The 25,822-nt window shown below is 31.5% G+C and overlaps 2 protein-coding genes across 13 annotated transcripts in view; one reads left to right on the forward strand and one right to left on the reverse strand.

Annotated features, from left to right (window-relative positions):
- Positions 1 to 19,307, forward strand: part of LOC148611889 (protein zer-1 homolog) — a 31,325-nt gene extending 12,018 nt beyond the window's left edge. For 6 of the 12 annotated variants that reach the window (XM_088592874.1, XM_088592871.1, XM_088592876.1 and 3 more), the window contains 8 exons: positions 1,145 to 1,306; positions 1,630 to 1,720; positions 4,087 to 4,157; positions 5,157 to 5,204; positions 6,633 to 6,700; positions 9,554 to 9,742; positions 10,392 to 10,489; positions 10,975 to 14,879. In XM_088592874.1, coding sequence (XP_088449000.1) covers positions 1,145 to 1,306; positions 1,630 to 1,720; positions 4,087 to 4,157; positions 5,157 to 5,204; positions 6,633 to 6,700; positions 9,554 to 9,742; positions 10,392 to 10,489; positions 10,975 to 11,162 — 915 coding nt within the window. In that variant the 3' untranslated portion in view covers positions 11,163 to 14,879. Of the gene's footprint in view, positions 1 to 1,144; positions 1,307 to 1,629; positions 1,721 to 4,086; positions 4,158 to 5,156; positions 5,205 to 6,632; positions 6,701 to 9,553; positions 9,743 to 10,391; positions 10,490 to 10,974; positions 14,880 to 18,951 lie in introns of those variants that run through there. The other 6 variants (XR_015924270.1, XR_015924272.1, XR_015924268.1 and 3 more) reach the window with 5 other exon arrangements.
- LOC148611890 (tolloid-like protein 2) lies at positions 16,421 to 25,799 on the reverse strand. The gene is made up of 8 exons (XM_088592880.1): positions 25,654 to 25,799; positions 23,090 to 23,186; positions 22,190 to 22,308; positions 20,129 to 20,302; positions 19,651 to 19,741; positions 19,056 to 19,180; positions 17,565 to 17,870; positions 16,421 to 16,995 (listed from the first exon to the last, which is right to left on the reverse strand). Exons 1-8 carry the CDS (start codon positions 25,706 to 25,708, stop codon positions 16,931 to 16,933), a joined length of 1,032 nt encoding a protein of 343 aa, XP_088449006.1. The 5' UTR covers positions 25,709 to 25,799; the 3' UTR covers positions 16,421 to 16,930.
- Positions 25,800 to 25,822: the final 23 nt, after the last annotated feature.

A 25,822-nucleotide genomic window follows, 5' to 3' on the forward strand; every position in this document is an offset into this window, starting at 1 on the left:
CTTAACCAATCAGGAATGTCATGAACAATAGCAATCTCAGAATGCCATACAGTTTCTGAATTGGTCCATTCCTGTGAATCAAGCTTTATATAAAATTGATGTGATTTTTCTTATATTCAGTGAACATGAACTTCATGAGATCTTTCCCCATGAGATCTTTTCCAGATGAAGGTTCAATTCACCAGAATTTCACATGAACTCTTGCAAAAATTTTATTTGCTCATTTCAGGTGAAAACCATGTGCAATTTGTGTGAAATTTATGTGAAATAATTTTGCCTGTGTAGTGGTATTGAGTTATTGTGTTTTCAATTACATGTAGTATGAAGGAGTTGTAAGTATACTTCAAAGCAGGGTGGCATCAATGACATTGGAGTAGGTAGTCCCTACAGTTCTGCCAAACATTTGGCATATAGGAATAGGGCAATAACTGGTTGGCTCAGAGTAAGAAAAAAGTGTATGAATTGGATGTCATGCCTACCTGTGAGTAGTTGCTTCTGTGAGCTAGCACAATAAAAATATGGTTCAGTGTGTCTGATTTGTACAAAGCAAGGTCTTTTCAATTTGTCAAACATTCGTGTCCTCAGATGCATGAAATATCTGCCATAGTACATTAAACTACAATCAATTAATCAATAACTGGATTATAATTCTGCAATGCGATATCTTTACTGGTTTAAGTTGATATTCAGTATCCAAGGCCCAGTGCCATATAATTATGTTAATCTTTTTTTGTGTACTATAAGATGACTGGTGTTTTTTTTTTATAATGGTATAGTTTCAATTTTTTTTTCAGCAGAAAATGCAATTTGAAATCTTGCAATTAAACTCTGTAGTTTTTGACTTATTTATACAACTTCAGATATTAATATCATGCTGCTCATGATTTATTTTTATCATAATGCAGGAATATCGTATAGCAGGTAATTTTTTTGGTTGCTGATTTGGCATATTTTAGTCGTCTGTCTAAAAATATCAGAATAAATTCCATGAACTTAAGTACTTTGTGCTCTACTTAGCATCCAAAGAAAAAGATAAGAACGAGCAAAATTTTTCATGTACTTTTTTTACATCAAAATCGTAAAATTTTGCACTGGCTATAATAATCCGATAGTCGATACCACATTGTAGGAATTTATTTTGTAGTTATACTGTTATCGCAGAGTAATATCTACATTATTGAGATTGAACCAAGAGGAGGGGCATGATGAATTTATTCAGAGAATTACATTGTATATGATTAACCATCTGGCTTGTCAAGTAGATGGGGAAGAGAAGAAAGTGGTTGGTGACCTTGGGGCTATTACAGTATGTACTCAATTATACCATTTAAAAAGTTTAAAAGGAGGAGAAAGATTTATCTTTAGTTTCAATTTTGAAATAATTAATGATGCAGATATTAAAATTAAATGGACAAAATGATATGATTCTTTATACCCTTACAGGTCTCCCCTACAAAATGAAATACATATTGAAAGCCTATCTTAAGGACTAAAAGTTGGTTCAAGAAATGACTGAATAATGTCATATTTTTTCAACAAACATTTTTTCCATGAAATGTGTATATAGAAAAAGTAGTGGTTTTTTACTATCTATAAAGTTTGCTAGGTTTTTAAATATTATTCTTGCAGCTGATGTTGGAGACAGTAGGGAAGAAACTCTTAAATCATGAGTGTGATGAAATCATGGAAATGGCATGGAGTACCATGTGGAATGTTACAGGTTGGTAGTTTTCTCCTGTCTTTTAATGATCCTACTATGGTATACTACTGTCTGTTAGTCTGTTTGTCAGTCTGTCTGTCTGTCTGTCAGTTAGTCTAATTGTTGTGTGTTTGTCTTTTTGCCAGTCTGTTCAGCTTTCTAGTAGTAATTGTATTGAAAGGTGGATCTCCCCTTTGGTCTATTATATCTTCCACAGTTCTAATCCACTATTCAGTATTCAATATTAAGTCATATTCTCTTCAAAAGGATTAATGTATCAGATTTAAAATGGATTTTTTTCTATCAATTTTGTAGAAGAGATACTAGGCTTTTAATTTACCAAAACGACCAAAAAGGGGAGATAACTTTCAGGTACTTGCTTATATAAAAACCTCTATTTTGCAAAAAATCCATAATTCAATTTTCGTACAAAACTTATATTACATGGACTAAACATATGCAAATCAATAAACAAATTTTCAGAAAAGTTCACTGGGTAATTTTTTTAAAAAATGTTTGTAAGGTAAGGCATTGAAATATTTTTTTAAATAATTAATCATTATGGCTAAAATCATGTTAATATTCAATAAAGTTACCAAATATCAAATTATGATGACTTCTATTAATGAAAGAGCATTGCTGGGCACAGTTTGAGTCAACTACTGTTGCAAATTAATGTCACACAAATATTCATACTTCTGTACGAAGAGACAAACTGAAATGCTAAACATAGTTCAATGCTGGATAGAGCCATATGCTGAACAAAGCAACAAAATGAAAACAGAAAACTTGCAGTCTTATAAGGAATTCTCTAAAAGGTTAAGGAGTTATAAAACTGGCAAGGTTATTGGTTAGTCGTACTGTCTCATGACAGTGATTATTTTCATATTTCAATTTGAATATTTTATCTAAAGGTTTACAGTAGGAGGCATCATTTCAAACATTTTCCCACCTTATAAAAATACATTACTCAATGTACCCATTTGAAATATTTAATCAATACTTCAAAAGAGCAGAGTTACTGGGGCTGGCATCTTAGTTCCATAAGTTTAGGTCTCACTAACCACTTCTAACATTTCTGTTACTTTACATGTTAAACAAGTAATTTTCAATGTTTCACTGTGAATTCCCAGGACAAATGACATCTTAAAGTTGCATACCATTACCAAGCTAGGAAAATACGGCTTTCAAAATCATTATGCTAATGGTACAATGATTGTAGAAATTCTTCACAAAATTTACTTGAATAAATAATACTAAAATTCCACATTTTTACCTTTTCTGCTAACTGACAGCATGGAGGCAAATTACTCACACATGTGAAAATATTCATACACTTTTGTAGTTAATTACATATATGATTTTAAAGTACACATTCTAAGCTTTATTTTTGCTTCTTTTAACCATGATACACACAAATAATGCACTTACAATGCCTATGTCTAGTTTCAGTGTTTTTGGTACTACATAGAGATGGGGGGGGGGCATTTGACCCGGAAGTGGTTAGTGAGACCTGAACCCTTTCATTGGAGTAATTTCCCTTGAACATTAGGTCAGTGATATTTGGTGTACAGATGCATTACCATCATTGCATCTCAATTTCTTTGTTGACTTTGACAATTTAATGTTAAAGTTTAATGCTAAGTTTAATGCTAAGTTCATTTCAGCATGAACCCTTTATTCTAAGTCTGTTGTATTTGGTGTACAGATGCATTACCATCATTGCATCACAAAGTCATATCAATTTTATTCATATATCCCTCAGTCATGGTCTGTTGACTTGGAAAATTCAATGTTAAGTTTAATGTTGAGTTTTCTGATAAGTTTATTTACACATGAACCCCTGGTGCTAAGTCAATGATATTTGGTGTACAGATGCATTACCATCATTGCATCACAAATTCATGCCAATTTTATGCATATACCCCTGCAGCCTTGGTTTGTTGACTTTTAACATTAAGGTTTCTTATAGATCATGTAGACATTTTCATAATATGAATTCCGTCTTTACTTAAATCCCAACTATTTCAATTTGATGCAATAAAAAAAACAATATAATACAGCACATGCCCAATGGTCTTCTTTTGTGTCAAAAAAATTATTCACTTTTGTCAGACTATTTTTTAGCCATCCATAGTTCTGGTATTAAATTCTACATATATTCTACATATACAGGACAGCTCTGATGCTCCACCAATATAACATTTCTAACAAAATATCAAAAATAAAAATATATAGACTTTCCAACCATGAATCATATTTTGCATAATTCTTATCTGGAGTGGTACTTAACAGTAATTATAAGCACTTGTTTTTATCTATTTTTGTACTTATAAGTACACGTAAAGTAAATGGTTCAAGTAAATACAAATGTTTTATTTTTACAGACGAGACAGCAATAAATTGTGACAGATTTATGGATGAAAATGGAATGACCCTGTTTATCAAATGTTTACAGGTTTGTATTTATATCTCAATCTCTATATGGTAGGGTATATGCACTTATGTTTATTGGCTATTAAGGTTCTGAAAGTTTCACATATTATTGTGTACTTCAGTACAGGATGTACTAAATCACTCACAGTTCACATACATGTACTGTTTTTGTACTTTTGTTCAAGATATATATAAAATTACTGGAGGTTTCACTTATCTCATGTGTACTTTTTTGTGCTCAGGATTTTACATATTGTATGATTACCTTCAGTACTGTAACACTACTACTCATAGATCATAGCCATATATATCTACTAGCTAGGTGATTAGTCACTTTGGTCTTCAAGTGAATGACAAACTTTCTTTGGTCATGCTACCATATTGGATTCCTCAGCAACCACCTGTGTTGGAAATTTTCTTGTGCAAAGCTTACGGTTGTTAAGACATTACAAAGATTTTGTCAACTCATCACTTCACAGTACCAACCATGATTATATGTACATATATAGAAGAGGTTTTTACCTGTGTCACATCACATCACAGTACCAAGCATGATTATATGTACATGTATAGAAGAGGTTTTTACCTGTGTCACATCACATCACAGTACCAAGCATGATTATATGTACATTTATAGAAGAGGTTTTTACCTGTGTCACCTGTGTCACCAACAGTGAAAGCAGGTTTTGTAGCTGCTTGATTAGTAAATTTTAATATGAAATTATATCTTTTGATTTTGTGCCATTTTGTCAGTAATATATGCTGATCCTAATTACATACTTAAATGTAGTGTTATGCATGCATTGACAAACATATGGTGACACAGGTCCAGACAAATTGTTATGGGTCTTGTTTAAGGAAACAATTAATTCACAATGCTAGAACTTAAAAAGTAATTCACAATGCTAGAACTTAAAAAGTAATATTATAACATGTTCTGTTACTTTCTACTGATTTGTTGTCATGTAATGGAAGAGTTTATTTAGGGATATATTATTGAAATATTGTTCTTTCTTTTCAGGAATTTCCTGAAAAACCAGAGTTATTACGTAACATGATGGGACTAATGGTGAGATATCTTAAACATTCATGTCAGAATTTATACTTTATTACTTGGGTTTGTTTTGTGCTGTTTAGACAAAGATGTTCCTTTCTTTAGCCATGTGAAATTTCTTAATTTCTTCCGATCAGAGATAAAACATGCAAGACTTATGATGTCACAATCAAAAGTATTTCAATATCTTTTAAATACAAATAAATAGTGACAAAAGGGAATTTTGTGTTTGAGTATTTATAACAAAACTAGTTACAAAAATGAGAAAAATTATCAAAAACTGTCAGAGATTGCAGAAAAAGGAAAAATCAGACACCCTTGTGTAACACTTAGATTTTCTCTAACTCCATAGGGCCTTATAAGGTATTTGAAATATTACCCTTCTTGCATTCATTGCAGTGTTTAACTTTTAATAGACTGTCCATTTAGAGACAAGGCAGTTCCTATGATATGGATGACACATGGTAAATTTCATCCCATGGAATTTTTTATATCATATATTATATATCATATATATGTCCTATAGTACAAAGATTTTTTTCAATCAACAATGGATGGCTCAGAGAATGATTTTACATTTCCCTAAGTTTTTAACCAAATTTTGCTCAGAATGAAAAAGTTATCTCCCTTGTCCTATGAATTTCAATGCTGTCTCTAATTTTTTTTTAAATCTCTTTAAATGTTGCAATTAATAAAAAAAAACAACATTCAAGTTTGAGGAAGGATGCATTTTTGATATGAAATAGATGAATTTTTTTTAAAATCAAAATTTAGCATGTGCCATCCACTGCTTGGTTTTTTCATGAATGCCCTCTTAAAACATATTAATAGAGAAAGGAAATAAAATTTTATTTACTTGAATTTACAAAAGCCATCCACTGCCTGGTTTTTGCCTGGACACCCTCTTAAATTCTTGATTGTGTTGGAACAGCAAAAGCAAGTGAAAAGGACAAATGATAACCTGTAAAAATTTTCTTGTGATATCACTATTGTTTACATTGACAACTTTTGCTTCTAGCCATAGTTTATGTTCCAATGCTACTTAACTGGAGGAAATCACCAGTCAGTATGAACAAATATATTATGATTCATTCTACCTCAATTAGAGAATTAATTGAATCCTATCAAATCGTTTTAGGACAATTGACTGACGAGACAAGTAAACAATGATAACTAAAATATGATCCCAGGTCCTGAAAGTTCCCCCCTATATAAGAAAAAGATAACAAATGCATTCAGTAATTAATTAAGTGTCTAAATCTTACTCATTTTGGACTTAAATATTTGTCTTTTTACTGAGTTTTAACATTTATGATTTTTTAATTGTTAAAAATGCATTTAAACCTATATGAATGGATTTCAGAATGTGTCTGGTTCAGAAAGGTTTCTTATGACAAATTTAAACTTAATTGGTTGATTTCCATGTTTTATTTTTGTCTAAAGGGTAACATTGCTGAGGTACAGCATTTGAGGCCGAGACTGATGGAAAAGTCTTTTATCGAAATATTCTGGTATGTTACTTATAAAACTTATAAAAAAATCATGATCTGTAGAAAATGTGAAATAAAATGTAAAACAAATGGAGATAGCTAGTATCAAAGTCAACAACTATCTATAACATGATCACTTGTACTTATGCATACCATGGAAACACCAACTCATTGCATAATTCTTTAGTGCATGCATATATATACAATTATTGCTTTAAATTATTTCCTTGTTCTGTATGCAGTCTAAAATACATTTGACCTTAAATAAATATTGAGAATTTTCTAAGCTTTTAGAAACAAGTGTGGGTAAATATGATTGACTTAGTACACCAGTACTTTTTTGTACAAAAAAGTTCATTTTCCAGTTCCTTGGGTGGTATTAGTTACCAGTATATGAAGTTGCCCCTCTGACAGGTAATGATAGTGTTCTGATACTAATAAAGATGTTAATACACTATTATACAGTTATTAAATGGGTTGGATGCAATAGACCAGATTATTTGTCCTGAGGTACTGAGAATGATCAAGTGTTCTATTGCACGAAGCCGTTAGCCTTGTGCAATAGAACACTTGATCATTCTCAGTACCAAAGGACAAATATTCTGGTCTATTGCATCCAACCCATTTAATAACTGTTTTATTACCTAATTTGTCCATGAGATATAATAAAGAATGGAAGTGGGAATATGTCAAAGAGACCACCATTCTACCAGGAATAGGAAATTGACCGCTCCATGTTTACAAATTGGCAGACGAGAGTCACATCTACGTTTTTACACACAAGTTTTTTGTGTGTAAATTCCAATTCAATGAAGCGCTGAAAAAAAGTTCAACCAATCAAAAGGCTTAGATTAAGGTCATTATGGGGTCAGTGCAATAGACTTCTCAAGGAGACTATTGGACCGTGCAATAGTACATCGACAGTGCAATAGATCACCCTGTTCTGAATAAATTTTGAAAATAGAGAAAAATATGTGTATATTTAATAAACAAGATAAAACCTTATAATTAGGTAATAAAATAAAATATTTAATGAGCAAACTTTTCAGTCAACAAATGACCCTCTTCAGTGCTTTAAATAAACTGAGTGTGTATGAAAGTAAATGGTCTCTGAACACAACTCACTACCTAATCAGGTGAATACCTGTGACATATAAAATTTTATCGACAGTTAACAGAGATCTTGAACATTGTGTTATAGATGTTATTTGTTGATCTTGAAACTGAACTAATACTAAAAATATTTGCAAACACTGTTATAAGAAACTATACAAAATAGGAAGAACTTAATGTTTTTTGTTAATTCCGTGTGGGTGTAAAACACGGAGTTCTTTTATCCAAAATCCCTCCCACTTCACTCTCTGTAGATTGCTCAAGATCGTGTTTTGTTCCACGATGAAGATTTTCATTTTGTTGAAATCATCAAGGCAGTGGTTAGGTAATCTGAAGTGTTGACTCACTGGGAGTAGAGGTTTTTTTGTTAGTTCGCTCCTGTGTCCATTCAAGTGCTATATATATTGGTGTCACGCAGGTGATATCAGTGTGCTATACATAGTAGTCCCTCAGGTGATAAGAGTATACTGTATACATACGTACCATTTTCCCCCAGGTGATATCCGTGTACTGTATACATATGTACAGTTTTTTCCACAGGTGATATCAGTTATATTGTATACTGTATACATATATACAGTTTTCCCTCAGGTGATATCAGTGTACTGTATACATAGGTACAGTTTTCCCTCAGGTGATATGCGTGTACTGTATACATATGTACAGTTTCCCTCTGGTGAAATCAGTGTACTGTATACATATGTACAGTTTTTCCACAGGTTATATCAGTGATATTGTATACATATGTAGTTTTTCCACAGGTGATATCAGTGATATTGTATACTGTATACATATGTACAGTTTTCCCTCAGGTGATATGTGTGTACTGTATACATATGTACAGTTTTCCTCTGGTGATATCAGTGTACTGTATACATATGTACAGTTTTTCACAGGTGATATCAGTGATATTGTATACTGTATACATGTGTACAGTTTTCCCTTAGGTGATATCAGTGTACTGTATACATATATAGTTTTTCCTCAGGTGATATCAGTGTACTATATACATATGTATCGTTTTCCCTCAGGTGATATCAGTATACTGTATACATATGTGCAGTTTTTCCATAGGTGTTATCAGTGACATTGTATACTGTATACACATGTACAGTTTTTTCCCAGGTGATATCAGTGTACTGTATACATATGTACCATTTTCCCTAGGTGATATCAGTGAACTGTATACATATGTACAATTTCCCTCAGGTGATATCAGTGTACTTCATACATATATACAGTTTTTCCCCAGGTGATATCAGTGTACTGTATACATATGTACCATTTTCCCTAGGTTATATCAGCGTACTGTATACATATGTACAGTTTCCCTCTGGTGATATCAGTGTACTGTGTACATATGTACAGTTTTCCCTCAGGTGATATCAGTGTACTGTATACATATGTACAGTTTATAATATCTGCTGTATTTAAGCAAATTGAACAACTGTAATGATTTAAAATAACATGACAGTAGTTTTTAGGCCAATCAGAAAAGAGGAAAAATCTATTTATATAATAAATACATATAAGGAGAATGGATATGGTGACTGTATCAAGTAGACAACTACCCCTCCAGGATGAAAAATATCAGCTCAGGACATATATATAGTTGACTCTCAGGTGATATCATTGTGCTATATTAGTTGTCCCTTGGGTGGTACCAGTGTACTATAAATAGTATATTGCACTTTAGAGCCAATGATAGTTGTGCATTAATTGATGTTATAGTTTTGAATTCCTGATTTTGATGTTTTACAGTAATTTACTAGACTCAGAGAAAGATGGTATAGAAGTCAGTTATAACTCAGCAGGTGTCTTCTCCCACATGATGGCGGACGGAGCTGAAGCATGGACCATTGATTCTCCAAGTCGTGATTATGTCACAGATAAACTGATAACTGCCATTCAAAAGTGGCCTCTGAATAGTACAAGGAATATTAATTATAGGTATGGAGTATGATGGTAAATTGCTTAGATTGATTATGCTGTATGTCAATAGGAAAAAATTAAAAAACAGAAGTACAGTTTTAGCTTTGTTTAAAAATTATATGCCAGTCAAGCTGGAATATATTCAAGAGGTATCAAATTTGGCACAATGCTGTTGAAAAAATTCTTTCTGTAATTTGACTCTTCATACAACTAGAATCTTGGAAATTCTTATTGGTCACATGACTGGGAACATATCTCAGTACATCAACACTTACTTCATTAAGACTAAAAAAATGGCTTTGCAGGTATTAAAGTTACAGTCTTTCTCATATTAATGTAACGATATATTAAAGTCACTCAAGTTGTGAGCAAAGCTGAAATCTTTTTTAAAAGTCAAATGCAGAAATCACAAAAAAACATATATTTGTTAAAAGAAAATTTATGAGCAATCTAAGACCACTGTGTTTTGTTTTTATAGAGTCACCTCAAAGTATATTTAAGTTTTTTTGTAGTTTTTAATGCTTTTAACTCAGTTATTGCTTTACTTACAATATATGTCTTTGGAATTATGTAGAATGTGTAAAAAAAAACGTGTACAAGATAAGCTATCTCCAAAATAAGTCTCTTATTAACTTAAGTTTCAATCAGGTAAATGATTTTTCTACAGATCTTTTGGACCTATACTGAGATTAGTGGATGCATATCATGCAGTTGGAGCTCAGTATTGGGCAGTCTGGGCTCTGTGTAACCTAACTACAGTCTATAGTAAGTAAATCTTTTATGCAATTTGAGCTCATGGGATTTTGATGAAATTTATAGGGAGGTTGGGCATCATATGTAGATGTACATAGAGGAATGTAGTTACTGTTGGTGCACTCCAAAGGAAAAAAAATAATCCAGCTTAAGGATTTAACATGTTGAAGCATCTTAAGTGCAGCTCGTTCTTAACTGTTACAGGGAATTTCATGAAATTTATAGAAAGGTTAATATGCATGATGGAGTATAGCTCCTGTTGGAGGATTCTAAAAGGAGATAATTGAACATACTGGTTATATATTCAAGTTCATATTTGAAGTAGGGGTATTCTCTTTGTGAGCTTGCTCACAGTATTTCTATATTTTTTAACTTCCTTTTAGCAGAATTTTTCAGAAGATGTATTATTATATTGAAAAAATTATGAGTCATAAAGTTCATTTAAAAATGTACATATAACATTTTGAAACAAATTGTTTCTTTAAATATTTTTTCAGCAAATAAATATTGCCCACTATTAAGGAGTGAAGGTGGTGTTGAGAGAATCAAAACAATTCTAAACTGTGATAAAACTGACCCAAGAATTATTACACTAGGACTGAAAATACTGAAGAACCTTAATAAGACAACAGATAAGACAGGATCAGGAAGTGTTTCAGATTCAGATTATGATTGTAGTGATTAAGAATTTAGATCTACATTGGAACCTCTCTAAACCCAAACCTCATTAGGACTGGTGTATTCCATCTGATAGAAACTCATTTTTTTCAGCAGGGGACATATGGCTTTGAGTTGCTTGTTTAAATTTGGGTAAAGCTAGCCCAAACTTCAATGAGTTGATTTTAAGTACCAGTCCATATAAAATTTAGATACAGGCTATGGTACAGTACCTGAATCGATCTGTGCAACAAAAATTGCGATCGGTCATGGATCACCGATCAGTCTCTGATCAGTCATCAATCCGTTAAACCGATCGGTTAAACTGGTGATCGCATCATGTGACCACAGAGCGGTCAATATATTTTAAGGTTTCCGTTGTCTTCTTTGTCAAATTTACACATGTTTACATAATGCAATAAATTTAAATATAATTTTGTACTTTTACTTTACATAAGTTCTATTTTTAACAGATTATTTGACATTTTACATAACAAAACTGTGATCAGATTGGAGACTGGTCATCAGTTATCGATCCGTCACCGATCAATCAGTCAGTGATCATAGATCCATCAAACCATTGTACGGATCGGTTCAAGGACTGTAAGATGATTCATGGTGTAGAAAATCCCATGGATCAGATGATACTTTTTTGGTCTACATTTGCTATATTTTTGTATGTCAATAGTCCTTTCTGCATTTAGGTCTGTACCTTTGATAAAATTACTTTTTAACCTCCCACTAAAATCAACCAAATCAAACCAAATCAAGAACAATAACTCTCACAAATTGCTAATTTCATGTACAGTCTACATAAATTTTATCTCAAAAGCGCAACAACCAAATGAAAAACTACGACTGGTCATGTGATTTATTACGGTTGGTGAAATAGAAATAAAACTGATTTTGGTGGGGTTTTGTCATGCATGAATCACCTCCTGTCTGATTTTTATAAAGACTGCTACTTAAAATGTCAGTGACGAATAATTTTAGTTTTTCAAGTCAGTTACTTTGTCTATGTAAGTTTATAGCTACTAAGACATACATTTGTTAGATTAAAGTACTCACTGCTGTAGTTTTCTGTCAGCTTTTAATACTTTGGTTCAGTTGCAAATATATAAACATAAATGAAAAATATTAAAATGCCTATTGCACGGCCTTTGTGTTCACATCACTGTGCTGCATCAAAATCCGCCAACTGTCTGTACTGTTTACATTGTGAGAAAGCACTAGTGTAGGAAGGATTTTTTTATTCGTACAGCCAAATAAAGAATAGTCAGAAAAAAATTTATGTAGGATAATTAATTGGAAAGAGCAAATAACCAATATATAATCATGAGTGCCAAAGAATGCTTAAATTAAAAGAGAGTTCAAGGAGTTAAATCTTAAATGTGTTCTCGGCACGAGTGATCATATTTTGGTTATTCACGATAACTAACTGATTATCCTATTTATTGTATAAATTTCCTCCATTATTCATTGCTATTTTTATCATGAATTTGAACAGTGGATTGTATTCTTGTGCCTTTTTGGTGAGAGAAAATCCAAGACTAAAATTACCGAATGTATGTCATAGTGTGAATAGTAGAAAATTTATACACTGTGAAAATTTGTTAAATCACAGCTATCTATATAATAATGATAAACTTTATACATACATGTAATATGCAAAACACTGTAAATGTATCATTGATTTTTTAAATTATTGGTATGGTTTGAGCTGTACCACCTGTACCACTTCCTACACCTATGGAAAGCAATTGAAAACAGATCTGTAATAACCATATGAAACATGTTTGTTTATTTAAGTACCAGTCTTTATAAAAATCAGACAGAAGGTGATTCATGCATGTCAAAACCTCACCGGAGTCAGTTTTATTTCTTGTTTAGAAACCATTATAGATCACATAACCAGTCTTAGTTTTTCATTTCGGGGTTACGCTTTTGAGATAAAATTCATATAGATTGTACATGAAATTAGCACTTGGGAAGAGTTATCGTTCTTGATTTGGTTTGATTTTGTTGATTTTAGTGGGAGGTTAAAGTGTAGTTTTCTACAAAATACAGACCTTAATGCAGAAAGGACTATTTTCACATAAAGATATAGCATATGTAGACAAAAGATAAAACATCATTTGATCCATTGGTTTTTATACACCATGAATCACATTACCAAAGACAGTGTCTGAATTTTATATAGACTGATACTTAAGTTAACAGGTCTTTTGAAGGTCTTTTGTTAAATGCTTAGGGTATTGAAAATTGAAGCACAACACATGTATTTGTATTTATTTTCTTCTAAAAAAATTAACTGAATTGTTAGAGAAAGTATATAACCATTATGTAAATTCAAATTAGTTATTAACAATGTATTGGGATTTCATGTTGTATTATAATCTTTAAATATATTATGATACCTGTGTGTATACTTGAATATAATAGTTGTTTTTCACATTTACAAATTGAGCAATTTTTTTAAAGGGATGTAACCCATCAACACATGACAGCTTTGTCTCATTGGGGAAAGGCAGAACAATAGACATTTTTTTTAAAAACTGAAACTGTTTACACTTAGGTAAGTAGCTAAATGGTTTGAAATAAATTATTTAAAAGTATCAAAGTACTTACCATAGCCCCAATATGTCAAATTCTAAGTCTACTGCTGTCCATTGCTCCAATTGGACAGTAAACCAGTATGTCAGGTTATAGAGTAAGTTCCCTATGCTCAAAATTAAAAAAAAGTAATTCAAAGTCAGGAATATGAAAAAGTTCTGTTGATTTGACTGTCAGTAAACAGGTAATTATGCTTGGATCCATCCAATTAGTCACTTACATTGTTACATTGTTTTCCTAGAGAAATTTACATGAGGAATGTTACAATTGCATTGCTGTTTATAAAGTAACATTTTTTAATATCAAGTTTACAAAAGTATTGGATTATAAATATTTAAATTAAGATAGCAATTTTGAAAAAAAAATATGTTTATGACATGTCAAATTGAGTTTGGAATGTATTCTGTATCACCTGAAATTGCACCAACAGCCATTTAACCATTTTAAGAATTGGCATTGAATAGTTTGTGATACTTACACAGGCAAAGGTGTCATATATGACATTAATAAGTTGCTCAATTCATATGATAATCATATCTTATATGATAATCATATGTAAACTTTGGCTTGCTAACATGTGACTATCATATGTTAGTGAGAAAAAAATATGGTTATCATGTGATAATCATGTGATAATCATATGGAAATGATATGAAAATGGAAGCATTTCCTAATCCTATCACTTTCTATTCATATGAAAATCATATGTTGTACTTCATTTGGTACTTATTCATGGCACTTTCAGCTGCATTGCCATGAGTAGTAAAATTAAGTTTGATTTTTCTATTGTCTGTAGATTGTCGTTAATTGTGTGTGAAGTAAAAATTTTATACACTTTTTATTATTAATTTTTCACATAATCAAAACCAAAAAATGTCTCTCTTGTTTGTAAAAAAAATCAGTGATACATTAATATTGGAATTTGATATTATGTTTTTAAGCTTCGATTTAATGTTGAAAATCATGCAAAATTAAAGCTTCAGGAAGGGAGATGTCTTTATCATTTCTGTGAATAGCATTTGAAACCCATGTTATGCCATAATTATTACTGATAGTATGCATGGCTTCTTTTGTTGATGACTTTGTATACTTGTACTGTTTATGAATGAAGAATTACAATTCTATTTGAATATTTTAGCCTTATTATGCTAAGTAGATCTTCTTATCTTTGTTCTAAATTTCCATGTAAGAATTAAACGAAACCCTTCCTTATGACACCCCACTATAGTAGTGGATAGTATATTGGAATCACCTTGTCCATTTGTCCATCCTTCATTCTGTTCATCCATTTGTCATGCCGCCCATCTGCCCATCAACCCATCCCCAATCTGTCCAAAGTTCGTCACAGTTATTTCAATTCTTAGTGGGTGGATTGATTTCAAACCTGGTATTTGGCTTTATATAGATGGGGGATATGTTGTAAGATTGAGCTATACGAATGCATTTGATGCACAATGTTGACCTGGTGTAGTTTAGTACAACTTAAAACTAAAAGGTGAAACTTGGTCAAAATATTGATTGTGGGTAGTAGAGAGATGAACAGGTACAATATTTGTGAAGAAGAAAAGTGCATGATTTAAGTCATCCAAAAAGATACAAGTCCTTACTGGACTGGGTTCACTCCTCTGTACCAGCTGACTGTTTCTCAAATTGCATAACTTTGCACAAATATTAAGAATTAAAATAATGAAAAATAAGTAAAAAAGGTACATGCCAGCTTACTTTTTTGCCACATTAAAATGCTTGATATTTAACAAAAAACCTGTCTGTTGAGAGTTCATTTTGGGAAGGAACCAACATTTGTCATGAAAATGATAATTTTATTACCGGTAGGTTACCATAGCTACAGAATTTTATGACAAAAATATAAGAATACCTATTTTTTCATGGACCTCCATAATGTAAGTAATTGAACAAATGTATACGTTTTCATAGGAAAATGTTGTTAGATTTTCTTGTTTGAGCGTCTCAATTTAACTATTTCTACCAATTGACATAAAATCATCTCGGTGACGTACCTGTATAGTGCAACCTGTGCGATTGTGGTTGCTGTTCAATTTCAACTTCCTGAATTAGTTTTGGTTGCACGAGAATGCATCATCATGTTTTGTGATTCATACTGTTGTGACATGTATTTAAATATAGCCAGAACTATGGCAAACCTACGTAGACGAAAAGCCTTATTTTCTAATATAAGAAGTTCTTTTTTTAATATTAGAAATTCATTTTCTGATATTATAAAAATATTCTTAGATTTTTTAAAAAAGAATTTTAAATATGAAAAGAAAATTTTAATCTTAAAAATTACTTTTTGATATTAAAAAATGAATTTCTTGTATTAAATAATATGGCTTTTTGTCCACTTTGGCTTGTGATACAAAACTAGTCAACTTTAAGCCAGGAGAGTGTGTTTACGACTACATATTTTATTGCAGATTATTTTTGTAGATAAGTAAATGAAGGCTAGGATATTTGATCCTTGTATAAAATTAGGTGATATTTATGCATAAGCATTGTTCATGTTAACACATTTTCCATTTTATCCAGAGCGGTTTCAAGCAGAACTGATTTTTTTAGGGGTAACTGAAATTTTATAAGTACAATGTACATATACATGTATACACCCTTAATGAAGTGCTGGTCCGAGAACTTGTAACACTTCACAAGTAGAAATTAAAAGATATAAAATGTTTATTTGCTGAACATTTTGATAACACGTCTTACAAAAACAAGCACTGAACAAGAGAAGATCATACTGCTGTATCATTTACGTTTTTCTTCAAGCATATAGTTGCTTATTAATGGTTTGATTGATCATTGGAACAAACTACGTAAAGACAAATGCTGTATAATAATGTATACTAAATACATAAAAGTAAAGTACGAGGCTTGATTCTAAGGCTTTGGATATATCGAGGTTTGATGCTGAGACATAATGCATAAATTTGGTGTTGTCCCTGTAGTAATACGCTGTACGAAAATTTATTTCAATTGATTTTCATAACACACATTCTTCTTGTAACAAGATTTATAATATAATATGATTCCGAACAGATTATGATGATATAGTGTTTAAACTCGTTCTACAGTATAATTCAGTGAAAAAGTTATCCATGAACCGAGTTTATAAAAGCCTAAATGAGATGACTGTTTGGTACACGTGTTTAAGTGTGTTGAGATTACTTAAAACATCCAGAAATAAAAGAATGGTTCCCACCAATTGGACCAACTGTTTGGCGACTGTGTCACTGAAATTAAAATCAAAGCGAAACACTAACACGATAGTTCAAAGAGAGAACTTAAAATATCACAAAAATAAAAACACCCTGCCCCCCCACAAAAAAAATGAAAAAAATGAAAAATAAAAAAAGAATAAATAAATAAATAAATAAATAAATAAATAAATAAAATATAATAAACCATTTGAATGCTTCGATCATATTAGTCTGTATAAGTATAAATTTTGAAAAAAATATTTTGGATCTATGCTTTTTATTGTACTGAAAAAAAAAAAACCAAACAAACATTCATTGTATCATAAATTCCAACTACACTTCAAGTGTACTTTTTATTCAGTAGACGCGCGATGTAGGATATGTGATACACACAATGTACATGAGTGCGATAGTTACGGAAAAATAACTTACATTTGTACCTTTACACATGATATATTTCCATCAACCATAAATATATCTAAAGATTGTGTGTAATTGTTAAAATTTTGTTAAAGTATATGTCTACGTCTAATGATTTCGTTTTCAAAGGAACAGTAGATACATAAATTAATGATATGAACAAAATACATTCAAAGACCTACCTGGAGCATGGGTAGTTACTGGTTGTACTGGCGGTGGTGTGGTTACAACTGGTTCGTTCCATCCAAAATAGTTATAGTCGGGGTATACATAATAGTCCAGCAACATTTGGTTCCAGTAGTGAGGCGGAATAGTAGGTTGTTCTGTTGTTTGCTTTTCTGTTGTCATTACCCTTCGGATAGCTTTGTATCCCAGTAGAAATCCAACACGACTATTTTTATCGTCTGACTGGAATGATATGATTATCTCATCTCCCTGATATTTTCTTACTTCCCATTCAGCCTTGTCACACAACACTGTAGTATTCCCTAAAATGTTTGCTATATACTAGTAATAAGTTATACATTTTGTTCGACAAAAAGGCTGTTTTTAGAAGACAACTATGTTCATGTTTTATTAGATTTACGTTTGTTAATTTTGTGATAGTTTATAACAACTCTGAATGCGAATGCTAAGTAACAAAATCGGAACTATGATATTCTGGAGATATACCATTCTGATGTAGCATTCTGGAGCAGTTGTGCACAAGTCTGAACACCATTAAAAATTAAAGTATGCATACCACATACATTAATACATGTAACATTGTAAAAGGCAATTGTTATCAGCATACCACTTACATTTATCTCTATGACATGTACAGTAACTATATATCATGGAATTTTAACAGAAATTTGTTGTAGCACAAAATTCAAAAGTCCCAAAACACTTTAAGCTTCATTCCTGGTATTAAACGTGATAGCCACAATGTAGTTCCTTTGAACACGTTAGTAGAACCTATTTTGCTGTATATTTTTTCCGTATTTTTGATCTTGAGTACATCTTGTATATAATTCATTTTTGGATCTTGAACTTCCTAATTATTTGGTTCTAATGGTGCTGATGAGTGGTAACGCCTTGAAGCACGTGTAAAACATAAAGACATATTTCATCATTGATATTTTGTATTAACAGACTATGTATACGATACCATAGAAAAAGTAATCTTTCGTACTCTCGCTCTACATACTACTAAGTATATATATATATATACGTTTATGTATCTTCCCTGTATCAATTTGATCCGATGGAACAGTGTAGCGAATAGAGTCGTCACATTCTGAGACGTTTATATATATTGTGTACAGTCATTTCATTTTTTTGTATCATATATATATATATATAGTTATCTATATATGCAAGCAGTGTACAGTCTTTTCAACTTTATATACAATACAGAGTTAACTTCAGCTATCAGCATTGTTTTACAGTAAGTTCAAGTTAATAATCCGAATACAGCAATATGTAGTCAATAATATGTCGAATCAGTTACAGTCTACATACTGTAAGTAGTTATTTTAAGTCAATTGTTGGTACAGTCAGTTACATTGGTCTTCTTTACATTTTTAGAAATTTGAAGTTTGCCGTACCTACAGTCTTTAACAATGTAAATATTATAAATTACACAGAGATCTCAAAGCTATGGTTTAAACAGTCAGTTTCTGTCTACATACCATCCACAGTAATCTCCAGTCTATGATATGTACAGTTGATATTGAAGTCAACATCCAGGAAGTATAACGCCAACTCTACTCTGGAACTTCCATTTGTCGATATATTCCAGCTACAGTTATTGTTTCTAGAACGTATTGCATATTGTTTGTATTAGGTTTGTGTATGAAGTTAATTAGAAATGTTTATGAATTTGATTAGTTCAATTTGTTTATATTTAAAAAAAAATTGATATGATTTTCATCAAGCTTTGATTGGTTGGTTTTCTTTGAGTAAACCAGATTATATTGTATAACTTGGTTTGGTCCTGTGATTAATTAAAGTTTATTTGTCATCCATCTGCAACATAATCTCCCTTAATAGAACGTTATGATTTAAAAGGTATCGCAAAGTCCAAATAGTTAAATAAATTCGTTTTTAAAATAACTCAACTATTTGGACTCATTTAGAATATCTTTATTCTAATTCTCACTTTTTGTGTTCTTAAATTTTCTTCTTTGCTACATGTGAATAGTTTTGTTTCTATTCTTTTAAATTTTTTAATAGCAGTTTAGTGATAGATAATAAAATGCTTGTGTTATCCAATCGCAGACTTACATGGGATAGGTCAAAGGGAAACTAGGACTGGTTATAAACTGTTCTCGTTCTTCAGCAATCTTGGCATTGTCTTCTGTGCAACTATTCTCTGCTGAAATGATAAACAATTAAATATATACATGCACTGTTCTTATACATTGCAGTTGTACTTCATGTGAGTTAAATTTAATTTTCTTCATTTGTTGAAATTCATTTCATAATCCTAAAAATTAGAACTTATTTGTTTTTAGAAAAATCTTTGAAAAGTACCATCAACTACTTGTAAAATGTAAAGGAATTAATTTTTCTTGAGACGAGTAAACTTCATTTTGAAAATTGAAATAAATGGTAGTCGTTTTAAAGACAAGGCAAGCATTTTTTTTTTAAATTGTTGTACAGAACAAATAGTCATTAGATTAACTTTCAGTATATACATGGCTGACGTAGTAGTAAAAGTGCTGAAACTGTGATTTGTGGTATTTGTTTAAGAATTACTGACATGAGTCGTTGGCTGAAAGAAACGTTAGTCGAAATCCTATACTGGATTCGGTCACGTTGTCTCCGGATTTAAAAACAACAAACGCTGGTCCCTGTATCACTAGAGTTTTGGTTCTATTTGTGTCACTGTTACATTCAAAGTCATCATAAAATGAAACTCCCGCTGTAGATATTCCTATGAAAGAAAAATTCTGCTTAATTAAATTGCTACTGCTCATTTTGATATTGGGCTAAATTCGAAGGATTGGACAAGATTCGCAACCAAAAATGAATTAATATATATACAAATGCTGCAAACTTGCCTGAAAAAGAAAACGAAATGCTTTAAATCGTGATGATGTGATACGTATTTTAAATGTAAAAAAGATGCACAGATAATGTATTGGTTTTAAGACTTGAATATATAGCTGAATAATTCGTATGTGAATCCCTTGAAAACCGGCGATATATTATACTTTTAAATGAGTAATTAAATAACGACTGTTATATTTACTATATCTACTAGTATAATTAAGGTAATGTGTGAAAATACTGAAGTACCAACTCAAATATTTTGGAGTTCCATTATGATAAAACTTGAGACAGAAGTATTGTGCAAAAGTAAATAATGATATCAAATCTGGACCGGGATATATATAAAAATGAGATTTTCATCAAATCCCTCCTCAACTCAAATTTCGACTAGTCCAATTGCCCGAAATGAAGATTTGAGAAAAAACTTAAGGATTTAAAAAAAAATCACAGTTTGATCTTTATTAAACTGGGCTGAGGTGTACCAACAAGTTATCAAGTATCAAGTATCAAGTATCGTTCAAATTGCAAGCGTATTTTTAGAAATATTACTTGGAATGTCGTATATCCCAAGTTTCAGAGCACATCTTGCCGAAATCAATGATCATATCCACAGAGTGTAAAGCATTCTGTACAAATTGGCAAGATTCGGGATAACATATGTAGCTGGGGAGTTTATTTGATCTGGAAATGCAGCCACAAATTGTGCGTAATAAGAAGTCTCTCATACAAATTCCCGTCTTATACATAAAAAATGTAACAATATAGCGGTTCATTATTAACCAAGTCAAATGTTATTTGAGTACAAATAACTCTGTCCTTCATAGACAAAGCCTAAAAGCACTTGCCATTATTTTCTGATGGTCAAGAAATTTTTATGAAGTGTTTGAATAGCTGTCTTCATAAAGACCAAACAGCGGATTTGTGAGTCAAAAAGATTACATAATTTTATTATTAACATTTGTTAAAGAACTACTAACATGATTGAAATTCAATATTTAATCCAAAGGCGGGAATGCACTATATCAATTTCGTTTAAAGGGAGATAATCCTTTTTGAGTGCCAGGACATTCTAGAATGAGAGTAGACAATGGAGCGAAGATTTGAGCAGAAATCAAATGATGCCAGATGCACCAGTAGGAAAATCGTTTTCCTAGAAACACCAACCAAGTTGCTCATAAAATGTCACGTCTGGGGTAAACGAAATAGTAAAGGAAAGACAACTATGACACGATGAACAAATCGGTTCTCATGTTGCATCTGGGTACACCATGACATTCCATTAACTTCATATTGACGGCCATAAAACGTCAATAATGATGATTTCAATATTGTACATGTAGCGACTTAACCAAAGAAGCCGAATTGTAAGAAGTTTAGCACGATAAAAAATAGTCCGTGTAGTTACGGAAAGCTCTGGCATAAGGTATCAGTTTTGATATGAAAACTCAATACACATATGCTGAATATTGGCAAAAATACTGAAGCATCATCAGTGATATAACTCAAATACGTTCAAATCTATGTAAATGGCATAAACGTGTACACATGAAACAGAGACGATCTACATAGACAAGGGGGTTTTTTGACATACAATTTACCAATTATGCTTATATGAACGATGCCTATTTCACGGAGCCTTCAATTAGTGCAACCGATTGAATATAAAGTAAAACATTGGGTTATTACAGATCACTGATTGAGTAACATTGTCAACAGTATAACGTCACTCAGTAATTTCAGTCTGAAGTAGTGATTAAGAAAGTCATACCTGAGTATATCCTCAGGTAATCTGTGGGACATCCTAGTCGATAGACATCAATTTGTAGATATGTTTTAATAACTGATGTGTTTCCTGCATTTTCCACCTTCCAAGAGCACGAAACGTTACTGTAACAAAAATGTGTGGTTAAGAAATGATTCAAGCGTAAATATTCAGTCATATGAATAAAGAGCGTAGAAAATATATAAATATAAATATAACAATGTTTTATGAAATAAAAGCATCATGTTTAATTCTCAACCTTATGATAACAACTAAATAATGAATAATAAGGTGTTAAATTAAATACAAAACTCATTTAAAATGGTTCACATAAAAGATGTATAGCCGCACCAAGTAGCTCGAAGTTATTGTATCAACTTATAAAGTGAAATAGCATGTATAAACATGTTTACATACCAATTGTTTTTATCTAAATTTGGCTATGAATACAAATAACAAAACAAAAAACAAAACAAAAACAAAATAAAACAAAACAAAAAACAAAAAACAACGAAAACAAACAAAGTGGAAAAAAACTATGAGTTTGTTCACTTAACTGAACACACCCTCTCCCATTTAATGTTGTGAACCTTTGGTCTTCAAATTGATTTTGGTCAAAATCTAAAATAGGAGGTGCACCATGGAAATAACAATGTAATGGTGATTCTGTGAAAATTTCAGTATAGTCCATTCGGTGGTGTAGGAGGAGTAATGTGTACCCACATCTTTGCGCAGTACGAAAATAGGGACGGAAGGACGGACACCTATTTTACTATATATTCATATTTTAGGGGTATAAAACGATGAATAATTTAGATAAATGAGAAACATTTAAGAACATTACAAGACGATATCAGATTACAAAGTAAAAATGTCGGACTTAATTAACATTTAGAAGTATTTTACCTTGGGTAAGAACCATTTTGTAAACCAGGGGATTCAATTACAGTAGGTCGGTATGGTTCCAGTGTAACCACCTCTCCCTCATTACAGGTACACTGAACTGCAACACAAAAAGATGTATATTTCATTTAGTCATTAATTACCAGAATGAATAAATAAAACCCTTGGAGTAAACTATTTTGTTTTGTTTTTTGTTTTTTGTTTTGTTTTTTGTTTTTGTTTTGTTTTGTTTTGTTTTGTTTTTTTGTTTTGTTTTTGTTTTTTTTTTTGGGGGGGGGCATTGGTTTACTATGTACCTAGACGTATTATTATTTGTTGTCGTAAACATACATTTATTGATTTTTTACCACACTTTGATGAAATGACTTACATGTAACATGTGTTTGAATATTTTTTCGAAAGAATGATTGTTAAGCCTTCTACAAAAATATCAATCTTTATGACATCATTACTGTAAAAGGACCGTCGATTTGAAGAAGTGTGCGTAAAAATTTCATCAAAACTACTTCCGATGCAATGAATTAACACGTAATGATATATTAAAGCAAACCTTGTTATGACAGTTCATTAACGAATATTACGACTGTAGAACAAAGTCGGAGGTTTTAGAAAAGTTCCGGCTTTTAGCAATATACTAACTGGGCTACTTGTTGAAGGTCACGTCAAATGAAGAAGAACGAGTGTCGTCTAACAAATTAGAAACGGGCATTGAATGACGACTTTAATTTACGGGCAAACCAACAATATCATTGTTTAAATAAAATAAAGCTTCCTAAAGAAAAATATTGATGTATATATTGCAAGTCCTAACTAACTAAGCAGATAAAGCCTCCAAAATACCGGGAGGCGGATCAAATGAGTTCCGTCCTCACAAATAACAAATTTAAGTTGATTATATGAAAAACTGGAAATAACTAGGGCAGCCCCCTTCCGTTGGCCGTTTTTTGGAATGTTTAGACCTGCCAATATGCATACGCTGGAGCAAACACTTCTCACAGAAGATGATAATTTGCAATATAGAAATGAACTCAAAGTCGTTGTGTTAATCATAGTCTTGCCATATTTGTCAATTTATTGTGAAACTCAAAATAAGAGACATGTCGACTTCAGTGTGTAAGTATTGAGATTACCACAGTTTCCTAAAAATCAAAATGACAAATGTTAATACGTGACTGTTGACTTAATTTCGCTTGTCAAATGATAGTCGTAAAAAAGTCATTAAAGAAACTATAGGTCAAACCATGCTACTATATTTTCGAAGGGATGTAAAAATATATGTCACCTATCAATTAAGTTCTCATATATCACCACACCAAAATCCCTATATATACGTAACAAGTTCGGGCAACCGGCTAAAACTAGTTCTTTTGAATTTATATAGTTACATATACAAAGTTCAATCGTCAGAGCTAAATCAACAACCAGTATAATCAGTTTTCTAACAAGCCTTAACAGTAAATCATGCATTTGTTTCCATAAAAACTTGTTTTTAACAGAATAAATTTCACACTAAATAATAATAGTAAAAATAACCGAAAAAAGCAATGTACTGCCTCTCAAAATTTTAGCGTTTTATGCTGTTGCTGAAACATGAATAGTTCTTTTATGTTTTGCGATTCATTTTTCATTTGTTGTCTTGTCTGTTACGTTGGTGTTCCCTGTATTATCTTGTCCATGGAGTGCCATACATTTTGTTTAGTTTAGAAGCATCTGAAAATGGCATGTTTTTATATAAAATTTCAACAAACTAGATCCACTATTGAGTTTATACACTCTGTACTACCTGGAAAGAAATGTCGTACTTTAATTAAAAGTATTTTTTTTAAACAGGTAATGTTGGAACAATATTAAAGTCAATCTCGTGGGTCGCTATGGTGTAACCATTTGCACCATGAGAACCGACTTGTTTACCGTGTCAAAGTTTTCTTTTCCTCTACCCCGCACGTGACATTCTTTAAGTGACTTGATGGATGTTTACAGAAAAGCAGACAACGCTTACCGTACCGCTGCATCTGGTTTATGCTCCCAGTTTTGAGTCCGGGTTGTTTATTTGCCTTTTGTTTCTTTGTGTGGTTAATTTGATTATTTCACGTTCTATATGGTGTGTTGATTAGATGTTCTGTTTGAATCCAGCAATCCTTGATTTCCCAACAGAACATGAAATGATATTTCATAATCAACAATAATCATTTTATTAGCAATATATATATATATATATATATATACATAGGTTTTAAACGTATAATGAGTTATGTCTTAAAAAACCTAATCTAGCATAGTAGTTTAAATTTAAAAGTAGAGAATTTCCCGAAATAAATAAAATATACCATTTAGAACTGTAGATATGAAGTAAAGATGCTCAATTTAGTAAAACATATTTAATATCAGTTTACACATATTTCGGCTCTCGGTAAACTGAACACCTTTCTAAATCGTATCAATCCTACATTCCGAAAGGGGTTCGGTTTAGACAGGTTTTACAGTATAAAAAAATTATGCCTAATTATATTTCTTTAAAAATAATAAAAGTTTACGATCACATATAACGTCTTATCATGCCGACTTACCGTTCACTATTAAAAATCCAATGACCATGTAAATAAATAGCACACTGCTAGACATAATTATCTATATGGACACAGCCGCATATTACTTACACTAACACAAACAGACTCCCATGTGATACAGTCGTCTAACGTTATATATATGTAGATATCTTGATTGACAGCTATACAG

This window comes from Perna viridis, chromosome 7 (genome assembly GCF_037379345.1).
Source record: "Perna viridis isolate PV_CMFRI_1.1 ecotype Kerala chromosome 7, ASM3737934v1, whole genome shotgun sequence".
Lineage (NCBI taxonomy): Eukaryota > Metazoa > Mollusca > Bivalvia > Mytilida > Mytilidae > Perna > Perna viridis.